This window comes from Engraulis encrasicolus, chromosome 6 (genome assembly GCF_034702125.1).
Source record: "Engraulis encrasicolus isolate BLACKSEA-1 chromosome 6, IST_EnEncr_1.0, whole genome shotgun sequence".
NCBI lineage: Eukaryota > Metazoa > Chordata > Actinopteri > Clupeiformes > Engraulidae > Engraulis > Engraulis encrasicolus.
The window spans coordinates 38,030,869-38,053,368 of NC_085862.1; the positions used below are offsets into that span (position 1 = coordinate 38,030,869).

The following is a 22,500-nucleotide window of genomic DNA, read 5'->3' on the forward strand; positions in this document are numbered from 1 at the left end:
CCATTAGCCGTTATTTAGCATTAAAACTTGTTTTCGTCGTGTCTCACTTCCGTTCGCCCTTTGGAAGACTTAGGCTTAAACTGATGGGAGGGGTGGGTGACGAAGGCTCTGAGCAATGCCTTTAAATGTTGTATACAGTGTGTTTTCCAGGAAGTAAAAGGTAAATGGTTGTAAATACTGTGAAAGGGACAAGGTAAGGGCTCAGGAGGACTTGTTAAAAAGCATCGCAATGACAGGGATGCTCCATCAAGACTTTGCGTATGCGACACAGGGTCGGGGCAGGGGAGAATATTCACAGCAACAGCACCTTCCATTAGCTCCCTCTGCCTCCCAGGTCCAGTGAGACTCTCCCTATTGGCTCCCGCACCCAGGCCCGTCGACAGGGGGGGACATAGGGGTATGTTCTCCGGGGGGAGACAGGGGCCCCAGAATTGGGTCCCCATTACATTGTACGCTTTGGGTAGTGGGCCCTTTCAGATGACATTGTCCCGGGCCAAGCAAAAGCTGTCAGCGTCCCTGCCCGCACCCATGCAATTCATCTTGGCTGCAGCAGTGGCATGCATACAGTGAGGCAGCAGGGACTGGGAATGACAGGGAGCACACAGACACTGAGATCCAGGGACAGAGTGGAAAGGCCAAGTCAGGGCTCCCACTGGGCATCTGTGATGTTGGTTGCACCTCCCTGGCCAGCCAATAGGATTGTGGGTAATGGGGATCCCAGCCGCCTGGTGCCTGCATCTCTCTCATCTATCTATTTCTCTTTCTCTCTCCGACTCTCTGTCGCTCTGTCCATCTCTCTCTCCCTCTCTCTTTCTCAATATCTCTCCCCCCCTCTATCTCTCTCTCTCTCTCTCTCCCACTTTATCAGGGGTAATTGGAAGGACTGGAAGGACGGATCAGAGAGGGAGGGAGGTTAATGATAAATGAGCAATTACGTAAACATCTGCTGCATCCCCTGTTTGTTTTTCCAAATCATTGCCAATAAAAAATGGAGGAAAATGGATGAAAAACAGAAGGGAGAGGAACGCCGTGGGCAATTCCACGCCGTGGCCGATGCACATCCCTCCGAGGACGGATCTGAGCCTCCTCCCAGCTGCTCAGAGCTCACTCCAAAGAATGTTCCAGAGATTTCCTCCAGCGATGCAGGCAGTGGGCAGGGGATTCCAGAGCCAACCAGCAGGAGTACGAGCACGAAAGCCCCAATCCGGTACTCCATAAATAGTTATATAGAGACGGCAGGTGAGTATTCTAATATTGTCTTTAAGGTGCAACATGGATCAAAAGTACCAATGGCTACAAAGGCAGGCAAAACCGTACAAGAGGACCATGGTGCCATTTCAGAATACAGGAACAACGCTCAGCCTATGACAAAATAATGCTGTTTGATATCAAAAGTTACATTAATAATGCATTGATCTCATCCTCCAACAACAAACCTTTGAGAGAGAGAGAGAGAGAGAGAGAGAGAGAGAGAGAGAGAGAGAGAGAGAGAGAGAGAGAGAGAGAGAGAGAGAGAGAGAGAGAGAGAGAGAGAGAGAGAGAGAGAGAGAGAGAGAGAGAGAGAGAGAGAGAGAAATCCCTGGCAGGAATCAAACCTTGGTCCCTATGCTTATGCTACATCACAGTGTCTACCCTACCCAATAATTTGAATAACAAATGATAACTTAATCTTAGATTTCTGTTTACAATTCATGTTACACGGTTTCACGTGGACACACAAATGAAGGCGGAGGCTTTCTCCTCAGGCCAGTGGAAGATACGTCCTTTTGCCCAGATTGGCCTTGGATCGATCACTGCTTATCTGCCTGTGTGATGTGCGATCTGACAGGGGCTTTGGCTGGCTTTGGTTGGCCCTTCAGGGAAGCCCTGACCTCTACTCTGGGCCATCGATTAGCTGAGACTCAGAGGCCCCAGATGTGGTGGAGACAAGCTGAGACGAGTGACACAGCTGCCAGACAACATGGCTACATACTGTATGATGATGAGAATCACATCTGCCGGTATACTGGATTCTCAAATGTAGCACGAGTTCCTTAATTCCCCCCGGGGATCAATGAAGTTACTCTACTAAGTCATTAGTTTCCATAGTATGGATCATAAACATATGTTAAGATAATGTAGTGGTCAAGTTTTGACCAAAATGCTATAATTTGTATGGGTTTTTAATCTCAAGACAAGATTTTATGCAAGCTTTATCCTTTCAGAGACCATATTACTTGTATGTTTATTGCAACATTGTGGACATAGTAGACAGTGATGTACAGTGCATTACCCTTTTTTAACAAAAAAAGGACTTAATCTTGAACTCTTCCAATAATTAGGCACTTTCTACTTTGACAGTATGGCATAACACTTCACAATTAAGTGTACTGTCTACTACTTATGGCTTGATTGACTGAAAAGTTTAGGCCAGGTAATTCCTTGTCAACGTTGCACAAGCACCCATCAGATTTCTTCATGATGATAGCCCACACTCTCTCGGACGCTTTTATGTGCACAATTTGACGCTATATTTATTTTTGGCAGCGAGCCTTGATCTTATGTGAGGACGAAAGGAGTGGAGAAAATGGTTCCCCTGGCGCATAGCTGTGTATGGCTCTCGTCTGCCGATTCCATTTACCCCATAGAGAGATTCAAAAGAGCTTGCTGCGTCCCACCGTGCGCTCTTACCGCCTAATCAGACACATATTCAAGGCACCTCTTTTCAGCATTGACCACTCACTCCACCCAGGGCCGCTGACAGCTTTTGCTGGGCCCAGGACAAAGTTATCTGAAAGGGCCCCCTACCGAATACATACAATGTAATAGGGAGCCAATTCTGGGCCCCCTATGTCCCAGGGCCGGGGACAACATACCCCTTTGTCCCCCCCCCTGTCAGCAGGCCTCACTCCACCATCCATCTGGGGATGCCGCCAGAGATTTCTGGATGCCATCACCGCCGTGGCAGCGCAGCGCCTTGCATTGCATTGCATTGCGCAGGTGGTCACGGAATGGCAGAGCCAAAAGCCGTGGCAAAAAATAAAATGGCTGCTGTCTGTCAGACTGTGCAGCACTGCCTAACCACCCCCACCTCCACCCTTCACTGTAGCACCCCTTGAACTGACTGACCTGCCTGCTTGATAGACACAGACCAAGCTCTCCTTGAGTGTCTTCTGCCTGGAAATACTGAAGTAGACACTGAGTGTGTACCATGTGTTTCTTGCCTACGCCATGATTACTCCTTGCACGATGCAACTAAAAACATCTTGGAATCTCATCTCATGGAAGTCACATGGTAAGCTCATAGAAGGAGAAAAAAAATAAGTGGCTCCCAACGTACGTCTGTCTGTATGCCTACTAATCCAAAGAGGCATCGAATCACGCAGCCTGGTCTGACAATGTGGCGCGGCAAATCACAGGGAAGAGGCTGCTCGCGAGGCAGCCGAGGCGTTTCGGTCCTGACTGGCGTGCAGACACATCTCTGATGGCGCCAGAGTGGTGGCAGCCATTCGGGCGGAAATTGCTCTCAAATGATCCGTGAAAGGTCGATGTTTCAATATATAACTATCAATATTTCATTTGTTTATCACCAGTGTGTGTGTAGTTTTTTTTAATCTTTGTCACTGAAGACGTGTAGAAGGTAATCATTCCAACAGAGCCCAGACAGAGAGTGATGGCTCAGGTCTGTATCTGAGGCCAATTCTAATTCTGCAATATGGTACAAATGGTGTGCTGCACACAAAGCAACAGCTGATCTCACTGAATGTGTTTTTAGCTCTCCATCTCAGTTCTCCATCTCATCAAGAGGTCAGAGGAGTAACTGGAATCTGTAAACAAAAATGACTCTAGACTAGATCCGACAAGCTCATTGTAGAAGAGGAATAAGGGGAGAAAAACATAATTCACAAAGGTTCTGGCACCTCATCTAAAAAAATATGGTGTCACGTCACCGGTGAGCAACATGATACTTGGGTATGTGCAGAACTGGTGACAACCAATTGCACCAGTTCACCTACTGATGTGTTGCAGATTGATGTAGCCTTTTTTTGCACGCGTTGAAAGGGTTCCATGTTTGAAAAGGGAAATTGACCAGACAGCAGCACAGGGGCAAAAAAAAACACATCAAAGGACGCTGGGATATGCTAGAGTCTCTTGCTACTCTACTCTACTGACATTTACTAAATGTGACGCTGTCCTTTCATCTAAAAAGCATCTGCCTTAAAAACCACTCAAATAAAAATATATACTTTATGTATACTATTTCAGTAATAATTAATATTGGTAGCTGACACTGTGCATATACAGTAGCATTACGGTGTCAGCTTTACATTAAACACTGAATTACACATTATCCATAATCCTTTAACCTGTGCATTTATTAAACTATTAAGCTTATCACGTACAGCATTCATGAAAGGTTTATTGATGTTTCAGCAATTAGATTGTGTACACTTTACAATTGAGAAGCAAGCTATTAAAACCATGTAATACGAGACCCTTTACAACCAGGGTCTCTTGTCAAATTGTAGACTACATGCCTTTCACTTGTACTTCTGAAGTGTGTTGATGTGCTGTCCATTCTTATATATTTTTTGTGTTTTACACACCTCAGTTACAGCCATTTGTGAATTTAACCACTGAAATCAACTTTCACTGCAATGCGTAAAATGTTCTTGTCAAAAGGTAACTTCCAGGGCAAAAAGTTACAGCATGAATGGGGGCTGGTGCTCCAATGACAAAAAACCTTGTGAGTCATTTGTCATGATGAGGGGACTTGTGGTGTCTATAGTTCAGCGGTGCTGTCCAGTTCCAGACCAGAGGCAAGGAATAAATAGCAATGTGGCTGGAGGGGGCCAGGATGTAAGGATGGCATGGTGACATTTGCTGACAGAGATGGCAGGGCATTAAAATGCATTGTGTGGAGAAAATCACCGGGAGTACAGACTCTGTCTGCAAACAGGACTAGTCCTGTATCCTGCCAAATAATACAGGTGTTTACCAAAACAACTTGTTGAGAGAGCTCAATTCAGTTACATAACACAGAGGAGATTTCGTTTTCGATTAGTCTAATCAGTGTTCAAAGATGCTGGTAAGATCAGAAGATGTGATCAGAGCTATCAAGAAGAAATGTCAAATGCTCAAACAATCATACTTCATGTTCTTTCCCCTTATATTAGGATTAACAACATTGTACTGCATTTCACCTGAATCACAGATCATGCATGTGGTTGGGTGATACCTTTGGTATACGGTTAAACTGTAGTGATATCTTCTCTTGCTTCTGTGTGAGCGCTAGCAGGGCTACGATTTTTCTATTTTAGGTTTTCAAATTCAATAAGTCGTTACGAGAGTTTTCCTGCACTACTTTTACATGAGATCAAATTATATGAGGAATAAATCAAAAGTACCCTAGCCACTGACCAAAAATTGTATTACTCAATTCCCCTCAGTTATTGCTTTCAAAATTGTCTCATTATTTTTCTCATTACTTTCAATTACTGCGTCTATTATATTGTTCAAGATATAACAGCAGAGAATGAAAGGTACTGTAAAACTTTTGGAATTCGGTAAAAGTGTTTGGACTTTTGAAACTGAACTTTTGCACATCATTTCAATACAAAACTAGGAAACATCAACAAACTGTAATAAAAGGTAGGTAAGGGATGCTGGCGCCAATGCCTTTCAATTAAAAATCAAGGAGCCCATTGATAATGATGTCCGTTTGGTATAGTTGTAATAATTTACATTTTTGGTATTTGGATGGGTCTTTAAGAGCCCCAGTTTGTCGAATAGACTTTATAAAATCACACTCACTCTCCAAGCATTGTGGCGCCTATTGTTACATTTAGCGATACACATAAACATTACTAGGGGTAAGTGAAAGTATGAAAGGGTTAACACACCTGAAGAACTCCATGAAAGAGAAGCCGTAGCCATGCTGTTCGGCGATGCCAGCACACACCACATTGGCAGACGCCCCAATCAATGTTCCGTTCCCTTGATCAAGACAAAAAGAAGACAATTAGTCATTTCAGACTCAGTGGCAAAGCTATTAGTCATGCCTGCAGGTAATACGTCCTTTTAATATGGCTTTTCTTTCATATCTTACACCGTCAGTATGTGAAAGTGCACAGCAAAGTGCTAGTGTGCAAATGCGTGTGTCTGAGTGAATAAGACTGCAATTAAAACGCTGAATTAAAAAAATTAAAACATTGAAAAGTAGCTTGTTCACTGGCAGAGAAGCAGCTCTCAATGCAGCTTGCTCGAAACAATAGAAATTCCACGCACACTTGATTTTGTTAAGTTTGTCACGCTGATTGCAATATACTATTCCCTCCAGCGCGGAGGCTTTTCTTTTCAACTGACAGTCAGTCTAGCAGAAAATGACCCCAACAGCAACCCTTAATGAATGTGGGCTGCTTGGTGATTAATATGCTTTTGTCTCTGACTCGAGAGCCGGGGCGCGCATCATCATCATCACGTCCGCACTCACTCTCGCTCTCGCTGTCGCTCTACCCCAAGCCCAAATCAACCTGCCAGCCCTGATTGCTTTCTGGCTGAGGGCCGGAGGTGTCCATGCGAGATCAATAACCATACTTTATAGTGCTTTTTTTTCTCAACACAGGGGGCCTGACACGCAAGTGCTGCTTATCCATTACAACTCTCCCTCTGCGAGCAACCTACTTTTAAAATGTCACCAGGGGTGACGGTCCATCTTGCTGCGCAGTCACCCAGCGAATCATAAAAAGTTCTCTCGTTTTTTTCCCCCTCCTCCTCACCTCATCCCAATTCTCAGAGTAATTTTTTCTTCTTTCTTTCCTCCACTTCCCCCTTCCTTTTTCCCCCTCCCACTCTCACAGTGGCTTCTCCGTCTCCTCTGCCCATGTTGTTATCTATGCTGATGACAGGACGACTCAATACGCCTGCCTTGCTCACATCTTAAAAGGTGTCGTTGTGCTGCTGGTGGTGCTGATGGTGGGAGGGGTGGTGGCGGTACAGACGTCACCAGGCCCCGATCGATCCAGCAGACACCCCACACGCCGAAGCTTATTACACACCCTGAGTGCAGCCGCTGCCGCTGCTGCTGCTGCTGCTGCTGCTGCTGCTCTACTTTCTCTCTTTCCTCCCCATCTCACTCTTTCTCTCTCCTACACTTTCCCTCTCTTCCCTCACGCACATTCTCACAATTTGTTGTCTCTCTCTCTGTCAAATTCAGTCTTTTTCATTGACTTTCTCTGCCTTTCTCTTCGTTGACTTTCTCTGCCTGACCAATCTTTCTCTCTTATTTCTCCCCTTCTGTTCTCCAGCCTCAGAGAGAGAGGGAGAGAGAGAGAGAGAGAGAGAGAGAGAGAGAGAGAGAGAGAGAGAGAGACGGGCAAACTTCACCTCAGGAGGAAGGCCCTGGGGGAGCTCTCCTCCAGCTGTACTGGGACTGTAAAAAACAGCGTTTATCTAGTGAACCTTCAAGCCCTCCTCACACACACACAGACGCACACACATACAGACGCACGCACACACAGACGCACACGCGCACACACACACTCACACGCACGCACCCACACACACACACACGCACGCACGCACGCACGCGCACACACACACACACACACACACATGCACACACACACACACACACACACACACACACACACACACACACACACACACACACACACACACACACACACACACACACACACACACACCCTCGCATGCAATATACACACCCATGGTCTCACAGAAACTGAATCACATACACATGCCTCTCTGCTTCCACATAGTAGGAGGAAGCTCTAGGGCAGATTTGGATGCCATCCCTGGCACATAAAAGTGGGAAGTGGGGGTGTTGTTTGTGACATTGTTTGCACGGCATGCCTGCTACTATCTTTACCAGATCAGCCGCTCAGGGTGCTGATTCATTGAGCCATATTACAACAATAACAACAACAAAAAAGAAACACAAAACAAGCACTCTTACAAATTAATTTGTTTACGAGATGAAATAACTGGGGGGTGGTGGTGGTGGTGGTGAGAGATTTGGCAAAGTGTAAGCCTTCCCAAACCCAGACGGCAATCTTACCCATGCCATTAGCGAAAAGAGAAAGGGAAAAACAAACAACAACACAACAACAAGAAAAAAATAATAATTTGATGACTGATTTCCCCCCTCCTTTGTCTTCCCATCTGTTCTGCACAGATGATGAGTTGGCGTGTGTGTGTGTGTGTGTGTGTGTGTGTGTGTGTGTGTGTGTGTGTGTGTGTGTGTGTGTGTGTGTGTGTGTGTGTGTGTGTGTGTGTGTGTGTGTGTGTGTGTGTGTGTGTGTGTGTGTGTGTGTGTGTGAACTGACCTCCTAGACAGGCCCCCATCGCCAGCGCGAAGATGAGAGGTTTCACTGGGAGGTTGACGTCGTCGTCTTGGCTCAGGTTAATGAGGACGGGAATCTGTCGGGACGGAGAGAGAGAAGGAGCGAGAGAAAAAGAGAGAAAGAGAAAGAGAAAAGAAAGTGAGTATTAAAACTGGAAACTACCCAAGGAATTACCACTAACATAACCACCAACTAGAACTCATTCAATCGTCCAGAGAGAGAGAGAGAGAGAGAGAGAGAGAGAGAGAGAGAGAGAGAGAGAGAGAGAGAGAGAGATAGCAGAAGAGAGAGAAAAAGAGAAAATGAGTTTGAAGACTACCTCAAGAACTTCCACCTACATACCCACCGACTGAGGCTCATTCATTCATTCATTTATTCAGCAGACAGAGAGAGGGAGAGGGAGGGAGAGAGAGAAAGAGATAAAAGAGAGAGAGAGAGAGAGAGAGAGAGAGAGAGAGAGAGAGAGAGAGAGAGAGAGAGAGAGAGAGAGAGAGAGAGAGAGAGAGAGAGAGAGAGAGAGAGAATGAAAGAGAGAGAGAGAATTCCACTTTCAGAAGAGTGTGTATGAAGTGACACAGCATCCATAAATCATCAACTGGGTCTTCCAGTAGGGAGTCAGTAGGGAGACCCATTCTGAATGGAGTAGGATTTAGACTTTTCAGAATGGAATAGAGCAGTGAGAAGACAGTGGAAGAACAGAACCTTAAGTATATCCCACAGCCTTATGTGAACCCATACGGTCTCCTACATGTAGGAAATTGAAACTTGGAACATACACCATGACATTTTTTTCATTTTATTTTTGCTGGTGGTGTGAACTCATACGGTCTCCTACATGTAGGAAATTGAAACTTGGAACTTACACCATGATATTGTTTTCTTTGGGGTTTTTTTGGCTTCTTAATGTGAACAGGACCCCGCCAACTTTCCTGACTGACTGAATCATGAATCATGATTGTTTGGCTGTGTTCCAAGCCTTTCTTTTAGAAAATCAATATACATCTACATTTCCTCTTATCCTTTTCTTTCCTTTCAGTCTGAAAACTATGAAACAGCCATGTCTGGAAAATGGAAACAGAAGATAAAAGCAGCCAGATTGCTTTACTTTTCGATTGCCACACACACACACACACACACACACACACACACACACACACACACACACATTCGCATGCACGCCACGCACACACACACAAAAAAAGTCTTCTTGACTTCTTGCCCTACTCAGCCCGACCCCTGATTTCCACTATGCCCCTTTTGCGCTTGATGTCAAAGAAAGTCTTCCATCACGGTTGCACTCTGAGATTGCTGGGATTGAACCACAGTCATGTATTATTACAGAGAGCTGGAGCAAAATCTCAAAGAGGAAATTGCCGGTGTCACAGGGCACTAGGAAATAATAACAATAATAACAAGACCCTGTTCGCACGCACGGTGCGTGCCTTTGTGCCGTACGCCTTTTTTCAAGAACAAAGGCAAGCGATTTTACTCAACATGAGCAGGAAATTGCATCAAAGCCTAAGCATCCCTCTCAGTCAAAGAGAATAAAATGTAGAGAAAAAGAACCTTTAGTCAGTGTCAAGCAGGCAAAACAACTCTGGGGACCTGATGCTGGGCAGAGTGCATGTGTAGGTGGTGGTGGTGGTGGTGGTGTAGGGGTGTTGGGAAGTAGCGTTTCTGCTTATGCCTACCGCAGTACTAATTCATGACAAATGCGGTGCACCGCTGTTGCAATTGCACCATTACAGAGGCAAGACTGCGTCACTTCGCACTCCTGCAAGTGCAAAACACTCATCTTGGTTTCAAGAGAGAGAGAGAGCAATGCAGTACATTAAGTCTTCCCCAAGGTCCTGCAAAACCAGCCCTCAAGGTCACTGAGCAACTTTGCGTGGCTAATGTGTTTTTTTTGGTAAGTTTTTTTTTCTTCGACCTCCCTCAGCAAGCGGGTACTGTACAGGCACAGTAACAGGGCTTAGCTCCAACCTCAAATGGCATCTTCTTAGTGGGATAATAGCACAGCAGTAGGAGCTACGTAGGGGGGACCCTGAGAAACACAACGTCAATGTCACATCCCAGATCACCATCCCAGAGACCAACAGACAGACAGAGAGAGACAGACAGACAGAGAGACACACAAGGAGGGAGAGAGAGAGAGAGAGAGAGAGAGAGAGAGAGAGAGAGAGAGAGAGAGAGAGAGAGAGAGAGAGAAACAAAGGAAAGAAAAAAGATGGCAGAGCTATGTGTGCTTACACACACACACGCATGCACGCACACACGCACACACAGACACACACAGCCCCCGGCATTAAGCTCGGTATCTCCCGTTGCGCTACTGGCTCGATGAGCCCTTTAAAAGAAAGCCTGGTGCCTTCCTTCCTTCTTTTTACCACCCAATATGTGGCACACCACCATCATATAGCATGCCGCCGTCTTGGTGGCAAGCTGCTGAGCCAGTGGCAGCCAGGCCTGAATATATATTGCAGCGGGTACTGTGATTACATTCTGTACCACTCTAGCATCATCCACACCAACATGGCTCATTCACACTCCCATTCAGCAGAGAGAGAGAGAGAGAGAGAGAGAGAGAGAGAGAGAGAGAGAGAGAGAGAGAGAGAGAGAGAGAGAGAGAGAGGGAGAGAGGGAGAAAGGGGGGAGACAGAGAGAGGGAGAACAGGTGAGAATGAAGACTGTCTCAGGAACGAACACCAGCATCGCTACCAACTGTGGCTCATTCGCACATCCATTCAGCAGAGAAAGAGAGAGAAACAAGTGATAGAAAGAGCAAGAGCATGAGAGAGAGAGAGAGACAGAGAGAGAGGGGGTGACAGAGTGGAGAGATTGAACATATGAACGAAGGAAGAGCTGTAGTAGAAAGACAGCGAGAGAGAGAGGATGGGTGAGCGTTGCTCTTCTTTGTAACGGCATCCTCCACATAGATAGTGGGTCTAGGCAGGAAATGAAAACGCAAATGGACTGAAACACATGCATTACAATGACTTGGGGCCACAACAGACACCCTGGTGGAGACACTGGCCTCGCTTGTGGCTTCCTTACAAGGATTCCAAAGCTCTTTTCTATTCTGTAGGCCGGGTTCAGGCCTCATCCCCTTCTGAAAACACAGTCATTAAACGGAAAGGTCTCTAAAAAGGTCAGGCTGTTACTCTGTGCTGGCAACCCCATTGATCTACATTGCGCCACGTTGTTCCATTTTGAAGAGGAGAGTTTGGGGCCGCGCGCCTGCAAACAGAGGGAGGATCCGACTCGGAATGGCCAAAACTCTAACAGATAGTCTCTGATATAGAATTGGACATCTAATGGCCAAAGTATCGATCATAAAATTAGCCCTGCTGCCTTGCACTCCGGGCAGGGCTGACCTGGCCAGTGCACACACAAACACAAACACAACACAAGGATATTTACTATCTCTCTCTCTCTCTCTCTCTCTCTCTCTCTCTCTCTCTCTCTCTCTCTCTCTCTCTCTCTCTCTCCATCTCTCTCTCTCTCTCCATCTCTCTCTCTCTCTCTCTCTCTCTGAGACTCCTTTCCTCCCACTTTCTCTCCTTCACAGCTTTTCCTATAAGACCCTGAGCTTTCTCCAATGAAAAATGAACAGGGCTGAGGAGGTAATAGCAACAATAACCGGGGTAGAGTATTTGTCCAGCTAAACTCCCCGTCCGTTCTCCTTCAAACACACAGACACCCCTCACACACTTCTCACGCCTCCCTAGCCCAATGACTCATTGCCGTCCAGGGCGGGGAGCTGAATGCGTTGTATTGGGAGGAGGAGGAGGAGGAGGAGGCATCTGGTGCTACCCTGTTGGGGAGAGAGAGGGAGAGAGAGAGCAGGTAGTACCCCCTGGGCTCCAAGTAAGGAGGCTAGACAGGACCTCCTAAATCAATTGGAGCCATTATGGATGCAAGAAAATGGAGGGTGTCTGCTGCTGAATACCAATAGATATTTACTCTAATGGTCTTCTTTGACTCTCGGTTGCATACAGAGTGAGGGTGAGTGAGATGTACTATATAAATAGAGAGAGAGAGAGAGAGAGAGAGAGAGAGATGAGAGGAAAGAGAAGGGAAGAGCTGAGAAGAGAAGAGAAGAGAAGAGAAGAGGAGAGAAGAGAAGAGAAGAGAAGAGAAGAGAAGAGAAGAGAAGAGAAGAGAAGAGAAGAGAAGAGAAGAGAAGAGAAGAGAAGAGAAGAGAAGAGAAGAGAAGAGAAGAGAAGAGAAGAGAAGAGAAGAGAAGAGACGAGACGAGACGAGAAGAGAGCGAGACGAGTCGAGTCGAGTCGAGTCGAGTCGAGACTACACTAGACGAAAAGAGGAGAGGCGGGTGCTTAGGGTGATTTTTGGAGAGGCTGCTCTTCATTCACATGTTTGTTCATTCCTAAAGTCCTTTTTTATCTATTCCTCGCACCCTCTCCTTCTGCCCTACTCTCCACACATTATCTCTGGCTCTCATTGTCTTCGCCTCTCTCAATCTTGCTCTGGGTTTTCACTCAATATCTCCAACGCTTTCATATCTTCCTTTTTTATATCTGGGTCTCTCTCTCTCTCTCTCTCTCTCTCTCTCTCTCTCTCTCTCTCTCTCTCTCTCTCTCTCTCTCACTCACTCACTCTCAATCATGCTCTCTTCTCCCCTCTCTCCCCTTCTCTCTCTCTCTCATGCTCTCCTCTCTCCTTTTTTTCTCTCTCTCTCACTCAGTTTTTTATCTTCCTCATTTTTCACACATTATGTGGCTTCCTTCCTTGAGCGGAGAGCAGTGTGACTAGTCTCTGTGTCGGTGGTGGCATCTCCTTTCTCTCTCGGCGTGGCGTGCCTCTCAGATGTTGTCGTTGCTCTCATCACGCCGGGCTCGCCATCCATGAAGGTTCGTAATTCATTCTAATTAATGCTGCATTCTACACACAGGCCTCAGATAAGAGTTCATCATTCATCCCCCCTGCGCTCTTGATGGAGCTTAAACACGAAAATACCCATCCATTATTTTCAGGACAAAGATGCAGGAAATGTCAACAAACGGGGAGAGGCATGTAAGGGAAAACAATTAGTTTCGCCGGAAAACCCCAAGCCTCCAGTTCGTGTTCACGGGGAAGATAGGGGAATGTTTTCATGAAACATGAATGAGCTTGAGACCCATTTTTTGACCCATCACCTACCGAAGTTGTTAGGCTGAGTTAAAGTGATGAAAAAAAATTGCGAGAAAAAGCGAACAAAATTAAAGTTACAATCGGGGAAAAAAAATTATGGCTTCGATAAAATTGCTACAGGGCATAATGGAGCAAAATAGTCATCACTTAGTTTTAGTCACAGATCAGTATAATTAGCTTCTATGTGAAATAAAAATACACTTCTATTAAATATTAACAACGTGGAGAAATATGCCTTTTGACTTAGCGTGTGTCTGCACGATCTCATGTCATTGGGCAAGACAGTGTGCTCTTCACTAATGCCATAAACGTCAACTGAAAGCTGTGCAGAAGGAATCCTCTATATTACCGATTACATGCAGTTGCTGACAAACAGCATATCCATTTAAGTGAAGTGCTCTTGGATTTGTGTCTTTTAATAGTTAAAATAATCAACATGAAATGTCCCCAAAGCCTGATGTATAGTGAAAATGTTTGCGTTTAGTAGGACTCCTTACATAATAGGCATAATGCAAAAAACATGGTTAAAATGTCCTTGTGAAATATCTAAATATGTTCCTAAGAACCATTACTGTAAAATTCCAGCCATACAACATGATAATGGTAGCTATTGTATGATACCATCACTGTTACAATATTCTATAGTCGGCTTTATATGGCTACTGTCACTAATGGTACATTTACTAACAGAAAAAGGAGGCACTTTAGGTCTTGATTGTAGTGTAAGGCCATTCAGAGACAGAGTACATGGAATAATGCACAGAGAGTGGTCTGAAATGGGTGGAGATGGAAATGTGGAATGTACACATAAATACATTTTTGTTATCAATTTCAGTTGAATTTCACAATACGTAAGCGCCCAACAGGTCTATTAGATTCTTTTACTGTAGTAAATGTTTGGCACTAAGAACAGTTGTATATTGCATGTAGCCAGAGCGAGAGAGACAGACAGGCAGACAGGCAGACAGACAGTGAGTGAGTGAGTGAGTGAGTGAGTGAGTGAGTGAGTGAGTGAGTGAGTGAGTGAGTGAGTGAGTGAGTGAGTGAGTGAGTGAGTGAGTGAGTGAGTGCGTGCGTGAGGGTGTGTGTGTGTGTGTGTGTGTGTGTGCATGCGTGTGTGCGTGTGTGTGTGTGTGTGTGTCTGTGTGTGTGCGTGCGTGCGTGCATACGTGCGTGCGTGCGTGCGTGCGTGCGTGTGTGTATGTGTGCGTGCGTGTGACAGTGCGTGCATGCGTGTGTCCGTGACTGTGTGTAAATGCCCCTTTTAACCCTGTTTACCATGGTGGCGGTGAAGGGGATGTTGTCTATGAGCGAGGAGGCCAGTGCAGAGACCCACATCACCAGGATAATGGCAATGGCCAAACGCTCCTCTTCTGGTACCGCCTGGTGAAGAAGATAAGAGAGAGAGAGAGAGAGAGAGAGAGAGAGAGAGAGAGAGAGAGAGAGAGAGAGAGAGAGAGAGAGAGAGAGAGAGAGAGAGAGAGAGGGGGGGGGTTAGATGCACAGCAATAGACAGTTCGAGAAACACAGAGAGGTACATGTGGGGGGGTGAGAAAGAAACAAAGAGAAGTACAGAGATGAATGTGAATGTGTGTGTGTGTGCGTGTGTGTGAGAGAGAGAGGGTGGGGGGATAGAGGAAGAGAGAGAGAGAGACAGGTAGAGAGAGAAAGAGAGAGACTGACAAAGAGTGTGAGAAAGAGACAGTCGGCCAGTCGGGCAGACAGACAGTCAGACAGAGAAAGAGAAAAGAGAGAGAGAGAAAAGAGTAAAGGGAGAGAGAGAGAAAGAAAGACATCACTGCCGTGTCCGCTGTGTCTGCTCTGCTCTGTGCTGAGGCTGAGCAGAGCAGAGCAGAGTAGGCTTAGCAGATTAGCACACAAGCAGAGCCCACCAGGTCCCCATTCACAAAGGCAAGCCATGGCTGGAGGCACCAGCTTAGCCCCTCTCTTCTCAACCCCTGCTGTACCCCTTTTTTACCCATGCGCTTATCAACCGTGTCCGAAACATTCTCTCGCTCAACACACAGTCCACTAAAGGTGCGCAGGCCGTTAGTGACTTTAGGCTATTAGTTCTCTACGGAGTGCAGTACGTAGTGAGTGATTCAGCCACAGTGCACTTTTACCAATGCCCTTTAGCTGTGTTCAAAACATTCCATAGATTAGCACACAGCGTACTGAAGGTGCAATGGGTGTGAGTTACTGTGTGAACAGCCTGCTGGTGGTAAAAGCATTAAAAAGCTACAAAATCCAAAATTCAACTTCTCGTTTGAACCGCTTTTGCAGATTTTGCCACTTGCTCTTTCATACAAAGTCAATTACTCCCGCCGCTTTTGACACTTATACCGCTCTCAGTCTGTTCATACAGTTAATGAGTATTACTGCAGTTCTCTACTGAGAGCACTATGTAGGTAGTGAGCGAGTAAACGCTGCAGAATCATCCCCAGTCCACTGTTACCCATGTGCTTACAGTAAGCTGTGTCTAAAACATTTACTCGTTTATCAGCACATACTACTGTAGAGCAACAGGTGCACTGGGTTTGAGTTAATGTGTTGACACTGTAAACTATGCAGTAAACGAGTGAGCACGTTGGACTCCTGTATGTCCCTGTATTTGTTTACCACTGCACTCCGGGTGTGTCCAAAACATAGAGTACTACAAAAGATGTGAGATGGTTTATTTAGTCCCCTGCAGTGCACTATGCAGATTCCGCCAAGCGAGTTCAGTCCCTAGATTTAGCCCACAACTGCACTTAAGGAGTGAAATGTTCACTCATTCAGCACATATACATCTAGTACACTACACTGATTGTATCGTGTTTCAATAATCCTTTTTCCATCCAATTCTGAAGCGACTTGTACCTTGTGTCGATTTTATTTAAAGCGACAAAAGTTGACTTAACCGCTTTTCCATCACTTGTGTTGCATCAACTTTTTAATGCGCATTATTTTAAAGCGACTTTATATTGGATGGAAAAAGGATTATTGACACAGTGTACCATGTAGAAAGCAAGTTCACATTTCAGATTTACCCCCTGTACTCGCGCACTCAGGCTCTGACTGAAAAGTTCACTCATTAGCAAGTGCACTCTACAGTATGTGAGTTAGTTTGTTTTGCAACATATATATTGCTCTACTGTAGGCCATATGTAGCGAATGACTAAACAGATTCAGCCCCTGAACCGTTTTACAACTGCATTTACACCGTAGGCTGTGTCTGAAACATTAACTCGTAAAATGTCAGTTTACCAACATGTTTCAAAATGGAAAATTGCAACTGTATTCAGTCTCAATGTCATTGACCCTGTCACCCACCCCCCACCCCCACACCCCTTTTCCATACCACCTCTCTAAAGGTGGTGACTCATCACCTGACCTTTGGAACCAAGTTGCTGGGCAACTACACAGCAGACTACAAGTGTTCTGATTGGATAATTGCCCATGCCAAAGACATCACTTTACTAGATTTTAAATAAATTGGGCTTGATAGAATATATCGTAAATGACGATGATTTTTATTGTTGCCTGGCAACCGTGTAATTTTCTGAACTGTGCTGAACCAAACTGAACTCTGAAGTTAAAGAAATATCCAGCTAAAATGATACATCACTCAATGATTAAGTTTTTTAAACATATTGCAAGCACCACTTTGTACAATTCATCATTTTAGTTTTACAAGTACTACTACCACTTTATTAAAATACTCATGTTTTATACCCAGACAGTCCTTCCTGATAATTAGGAGCACAGTGCTACCTCAGGGCAAACTAGTTGAGTGTTAAATTTGGCTCTGTAAGTTGAACGAACACTGTAAATTGACTGTGGTGTGTCTCGTTTGCGGTGCAATGTGTGTTGCTATGTGTTGTGCGTGTTGTGTGTAATGTGTTGTGTTGCGAGTCAACATGTGGCTTGAGGTGTGTGTCGTGACCATGGTGACATGTCCCCTCTTTCTCAAGCAAGCTCACCTGGCAGTCAGACATGCAGGCAGGCAGACAGGCAGTGCGCCTGACTTGAGCTGCCAAAGCATGACATTTCACACAGAGCGAAAGGCCAACTGAGACAGAAAGGAGCTTACAAACACAACAACAGCCCAGAGAAAGAGGAAAGGGAGAAAGGGCAAAACCTGATGAAGATGAACAAGAAAGGAAAAAGGATGGATTGAAAACAGCTTAAGTGTGATAGATAGATAGATAGATAGATAGATAGATAGATAGATAGATAGATAGATAGATAGATAAAGAAAGAAAGAAAGAAAGAAAGAAAGAAAGAAAGAAAGAAAGAAAGAAAGAAAGAAAGAAAGAAAGAAAGAACAGAATAGAACAGAATAGAACAGAAATGACAAACACAGAAATGAAGAAGGCAGTGTAACAAAGAGTTGGCCTGGTAAATCAGCCCCACATACTACTTGATTTCATTTTGCACAACTAAATAACATCATCTCTCATGGAAGCTCCCTCTGTTCTCTAATTGGTTAGTCAAGATTCCGCCAGAGACAACCGTGCCAACGGAGCCTGAGCCAATCCCACTGTGCTAAACGAAATGAGGTCTGAGGGACTGGTTTACCAGGCGCACAAAGACAGGGAACAAAGTCCTACAGTAAATGAATTCCACCTCCTGAGTGTTATAATTGTTCACTTCTTTTGGGGGGTCTATCTTTAACTTTTTCGTCCATTGCTCAGTTGCAAGTCCCAAATTTGTATTATTATTTTTAATTAAACCTTTGTTTAACGAGAATAAAGTCCAGGTGAGATTAAAAACCTCTTTCTCAAGCGAGTCCTGGCCAAAGACGGCAAACAGACACCGTAGCTCACTGATTCTCGAGAAAGTGGCTAAAACAGGTTGTAATCTTGAAAGAAAAAAACGAAGTGAATTACAAAATAATATGGTATATCCTCGTAGACAAAGGTCTTGGCTTTTCAGAAATGCACAAGGCCAATCTCCCCATTTTGATTTTTTTTCAGAAATCAGGTTTTCCTCCGATCATACCTTGTTTTTTGTCAACACCGTCAGACACAATTAAAAGCAATAAAAAGTGTATTGATTTGGTTGCAAATGTATCTGGAGTTCTTAAGTGATTGTGTGTGTTTTTTGGTTCACACATACGCCTTTAAATGTTGAAAATTCACTTTCATTCTATTTTAATACTGCTTCATGTGTTCTAATTTAAAAATATGTGCTGTCAGACAATGCTTACTTAATGCCTAAATAGATCAAACATTTTTTTGTAATTTCACAAATATTCGTGTAGGCTTAAAGTTGCTATTACTTTGATAATTCAACAACTCCAAAGGAAAATTTTGTAAGCACATTCATTTAAAATGTCCAAAACTCCTTCGTACGGTGGTGATTTAAGAACTGACGGTGGTGACAGTAATCTGAAGGTGGTGAAAGTGACCTAATTATTACCTACATTTAGCAAAATAAATAGCCCTCTCAAGTCAATGACATCTAGTATAAACACTTTATCTTTGTGTGTGCACAGTATGTTTGTGCATGTGTTTTTTCTTCATTTATTAGATACTGAAGTAGACCTAGATTATTGAAAATGTGGCATAAACAGGTTTTAAGTTGTTCAAATCCAAAATATAGAGGTGTATTATCATAGATGAAGGTCTTGGCTGTGCAGTGAATGTATTGGCCAAGCTCCCCATGTTTTACATTTTTCATAAAATGGGCTCGCTCTTGGTTTTGTCACCAGCGTCAGACAGAGTTAGAAATTTAAAAATATGTTTACTGTATTTAAGTGAATTACTTTTGCAATTCAACATAATTGTAGATACTTATTGGAAGCATATTCTTTAAACTTGTTAAAAACATGTAAAACACATGCTTTTTTGTGAACTACATAAGATGTCACCACCGTCAGGTTTTGTGACAAAAAACCCTCCAAATGCACCTCAGTGGAGGCTGGAGTGTAAGTTTGGGTCACAATTATTACTAACATGTCTGGTAATGTTTCATTAACCAGCACAATTTAGTAAAATATGGAACAAGATGATGAGCGGAACAAAATCTGACGGTGGTGACATCCGACGGTGTGAGACAAAAAAACACTCTTTTACATATTATGCATTTTTTGCTCACATTAGCCACTTCCTTTTCGCTCTGTTTCTTAGGGGCTTCATGCCGCTTCTGAAGAAGTATATATAATTAACATTAATGTAACATAATAGTATTAAAACCCCCGACGGTGTTGACAGTTTATGGTTGGGACAGTACCAGTGTCCAAACAAATTAAGAAATTGAGGAGAAATTAGTAAACTTACAGGAGCTTCAGTGATGGTGAAGTATTCGGTAGAGCTAAAGGTTTGAAAAGGGGTCCTAAGTAATGACAATGACCTTGTGCATACCTGATTTTATTGTCTTTTTTAAAAAATCTGACGGTGGTGACTAATATGCTGGACAGACTTTGAGCAATCAGAAAATAGTAGTAAATATTGCTTTACACACACTATGTGCATATCTGCAGAACCACTTCAATATGGACTTTCACATCATGGTGATATTATTCAATAATATCAGTGATTTTTACATTTTAAGTCAATTGAAATGATGATGTCTTTCCTTGGGACAGCTGTTTTTACAGGGTGTGGGCAGGTTTATAGCCATGAAAAGTAATAAAATTACACTTAAATATTTCAAACGACTGTACATTTGTGTAACAGACCCCTGGGTCTTTACCTGGATTCATTTTGTTCATGAAAATATAATTTATTTTCATCAGAATTGGCAGTTTATTGCAGAGACATGTTTTAGCCGCTTTCTCAAGAATCAGTGAGCTACAAATGCTAGACCAGTGGTTCTCAGCCTTTTTTGGCCTCATCATAAGCCTTCTAACACCCCCTTGGCCAACGCCCCCTTGGTATTAAAAAAAACGAACAAATGAACTATGAACTAAGTGAACTAAATAGAAAAATGAACTAAGCACTGTCCCCTCTTGACTGTATCCATCCCAACGGCCCCCAAGGGCACCCTAACGTTCCCTTGGGGGCTATAGAGCCATTGAGAAATAGAACGCTAGACCTTCGGGTGTGTGGCACGATCTCATACTACAGAACACATGATCCGCTCGCCTACTCGTCTGCTGCAAAGGCTCTGATCTTCTCCATTGGTGGAGCAGAAACCGCAAGAAAAGGAGAAACATGCTTCCCAAAGTCTCACTGAATGGGAGCATTTGCATTTGAATCGAGCAAAAAGTTTTCCTTTCTACCTTTCCAAGGCTGCATTATCAGTCACAGTCAATGCTGCTGCTTTGTGCATACAACAATACAAGGCTTATGTACATAATAGAATAGTTGCACAGAAGAAATAGCCGTGTGCGCTGTGTACAATAAGCATTTTACAATTTACAATGTTGGAAACGTCACTGAATGCACTACTCTGAAATGTATGGCTACAAAAATAATGTACAGTAAATTCACTGCAAACAGTCCGTGAGTCATTGCCTTGAGAGCTTGCAGCTTGCAGACCAACTTAACAAACTCCAACCAACTCCAACAAACACTGACATAAGGGTGAAGCAAACACCCCAACTTTATGTAATTCCACTTTTCTCTTGCAGTATGTTCTCGTGGATGTTTTTTGCAGCCTTCCTTTAGTAGTGTTCTAGCTCCCATGCGCTAATCCTTTGGGAACATCCATGTACCCATCCTTTGTACCCACTTTCTTGGTACTTGATGCCCTGGGGATATGAGGAGGCATTTGTCCAAATGACTCTCCACACTAGATTTGATCAAAACAGCCTCAAACACACACTTTCCACTGATTTCCCACTAGAAATGCCAATTTGCTGCCATTCAAACTTTCAAGCCCATTGTGCCACCCTTCATCATAGATCAAATTTGCTTTAAGAATGACAAGGGAGTTATGGTAGTACAAAGGAACAATACTGTAAGATTTTGATGGATTTTGCAAAGTCATGTATTTCAAGGGGCATTTGATGCACCCTAAGCAACAGTTGGGTCGGTGTGGATCGCCAGTTTGTATTTGTTGATCATTGTCAGGTACTGTCACAAAAAAATCAACATGTTCAGTCGGATCCTGTAAAGCTGTAGATTGCAGTTTGGACTTTGGACAGGCTGCAGTGTCTGGTTAGAGCACTGTGGGGGAAATAGTGGACAGTAAAAATTCACTGCAAGTTGTCTGTGAGTCAGTGAGATGGTGTTTTTGGGCTGTTTTAGGAGAGACCAGGGTAAGCCAATGAGACAGGTGCGCTCACCTGTTTGATCAGCAGTCAGGTGGTATCATCATAAGTTTGGAGGCAGTGAGCCACATTCCCCACATACCCCTTCCTCTTATTTGGCTAGACACCTTTTCATGTGCTGGCATCTTCATTCTGTCTCTCCCTCTCTCTCTCTCTCTCTCTCTCTCTCTCTCTCTCTCTCTCTCTCTCTCTCTCTCTCTCCTACATGTTCTACTGACATTTTCTTTCTTTTTTCGTTCTTTTGTTATTTTTTTATTTTTTTCTTTCTTTCTTTCTTTCTTTCTTTCTTTCTTTCTTTCTTTCTTTCTTTCTTTCTTTCTTTCTTTCTTTCTTTCTTTCTTTCTAACTCCATCCTTTCTCCAATCTCCACCCCTGTCTAACACACAGACACACACACATACTCTCTCTCTCTCTCTCTCTCTCTCTCTCTCTCTCTCTCTCTCTCTCTCTCTCTCTCTCTCTCTCTCTCTCGCTCTTTCTCTCTCTCTCTCTCTCTCTCCTTAGGGGTTGTTAGGATGGGGGTTTCAGCTCTGACTAAGGCTGGCTGGGGTGTTGACAGTCCCTCAGTCCCAGAGAGACAGCTAGGGACTACTGGAGTCTTCCAGCAGTAATTACCTTACTTCTAGGAACCCTGGGGGGAAACCTACCTACATACATCCCCAGCCGCACCCGCACCCCCCGACACCAACCCACCCCAGCAGAAAGGAAAGAAAGAAAGACAGAAAGAAAGAATGACAGATGAAAGACAGGAAGAAATGAAGAAAGAAAAAAGAAAGAAAGACAGAAAGAAAGAAAGAAAGAAAG

The 22,500-nt window shown here is 44.1% G+C and overlaps 1 protein-coding gene across 1 annotated transcript in view; it reads right to left on the reverse strand.

The window, feature by feature from the left end:
- oca2 (oculocutaneous albinism II) overlaps nucleotides 1-22,500 on the reverse strand; it is a 141,713-nt gene that overhangs the window by 22,538 nt on the left and 96,675 nt on the right. Inside the window, exons 21-23 of the mRNA XM_063200223.1 lie at nucleotides 14,775-14,879; nucleotides 8,328-8,421; nucleotides 5,883-5,976 (exon numbers count right to left, since the gene is read on the reverse strand). Coding sequence (XP_063056293.1) covers nucleotides 5,883-5,976; nucleotides 8,328-8,421; nucleotides 14,775-14,879 — 293 coding nt within the window. The remainder of the gene's footprint in view (nucleotides 1-5,882; nucleotides 5,977-8,327; nucleotides 8,422-14,774; nucleotides 14,880-22,500) is intronic.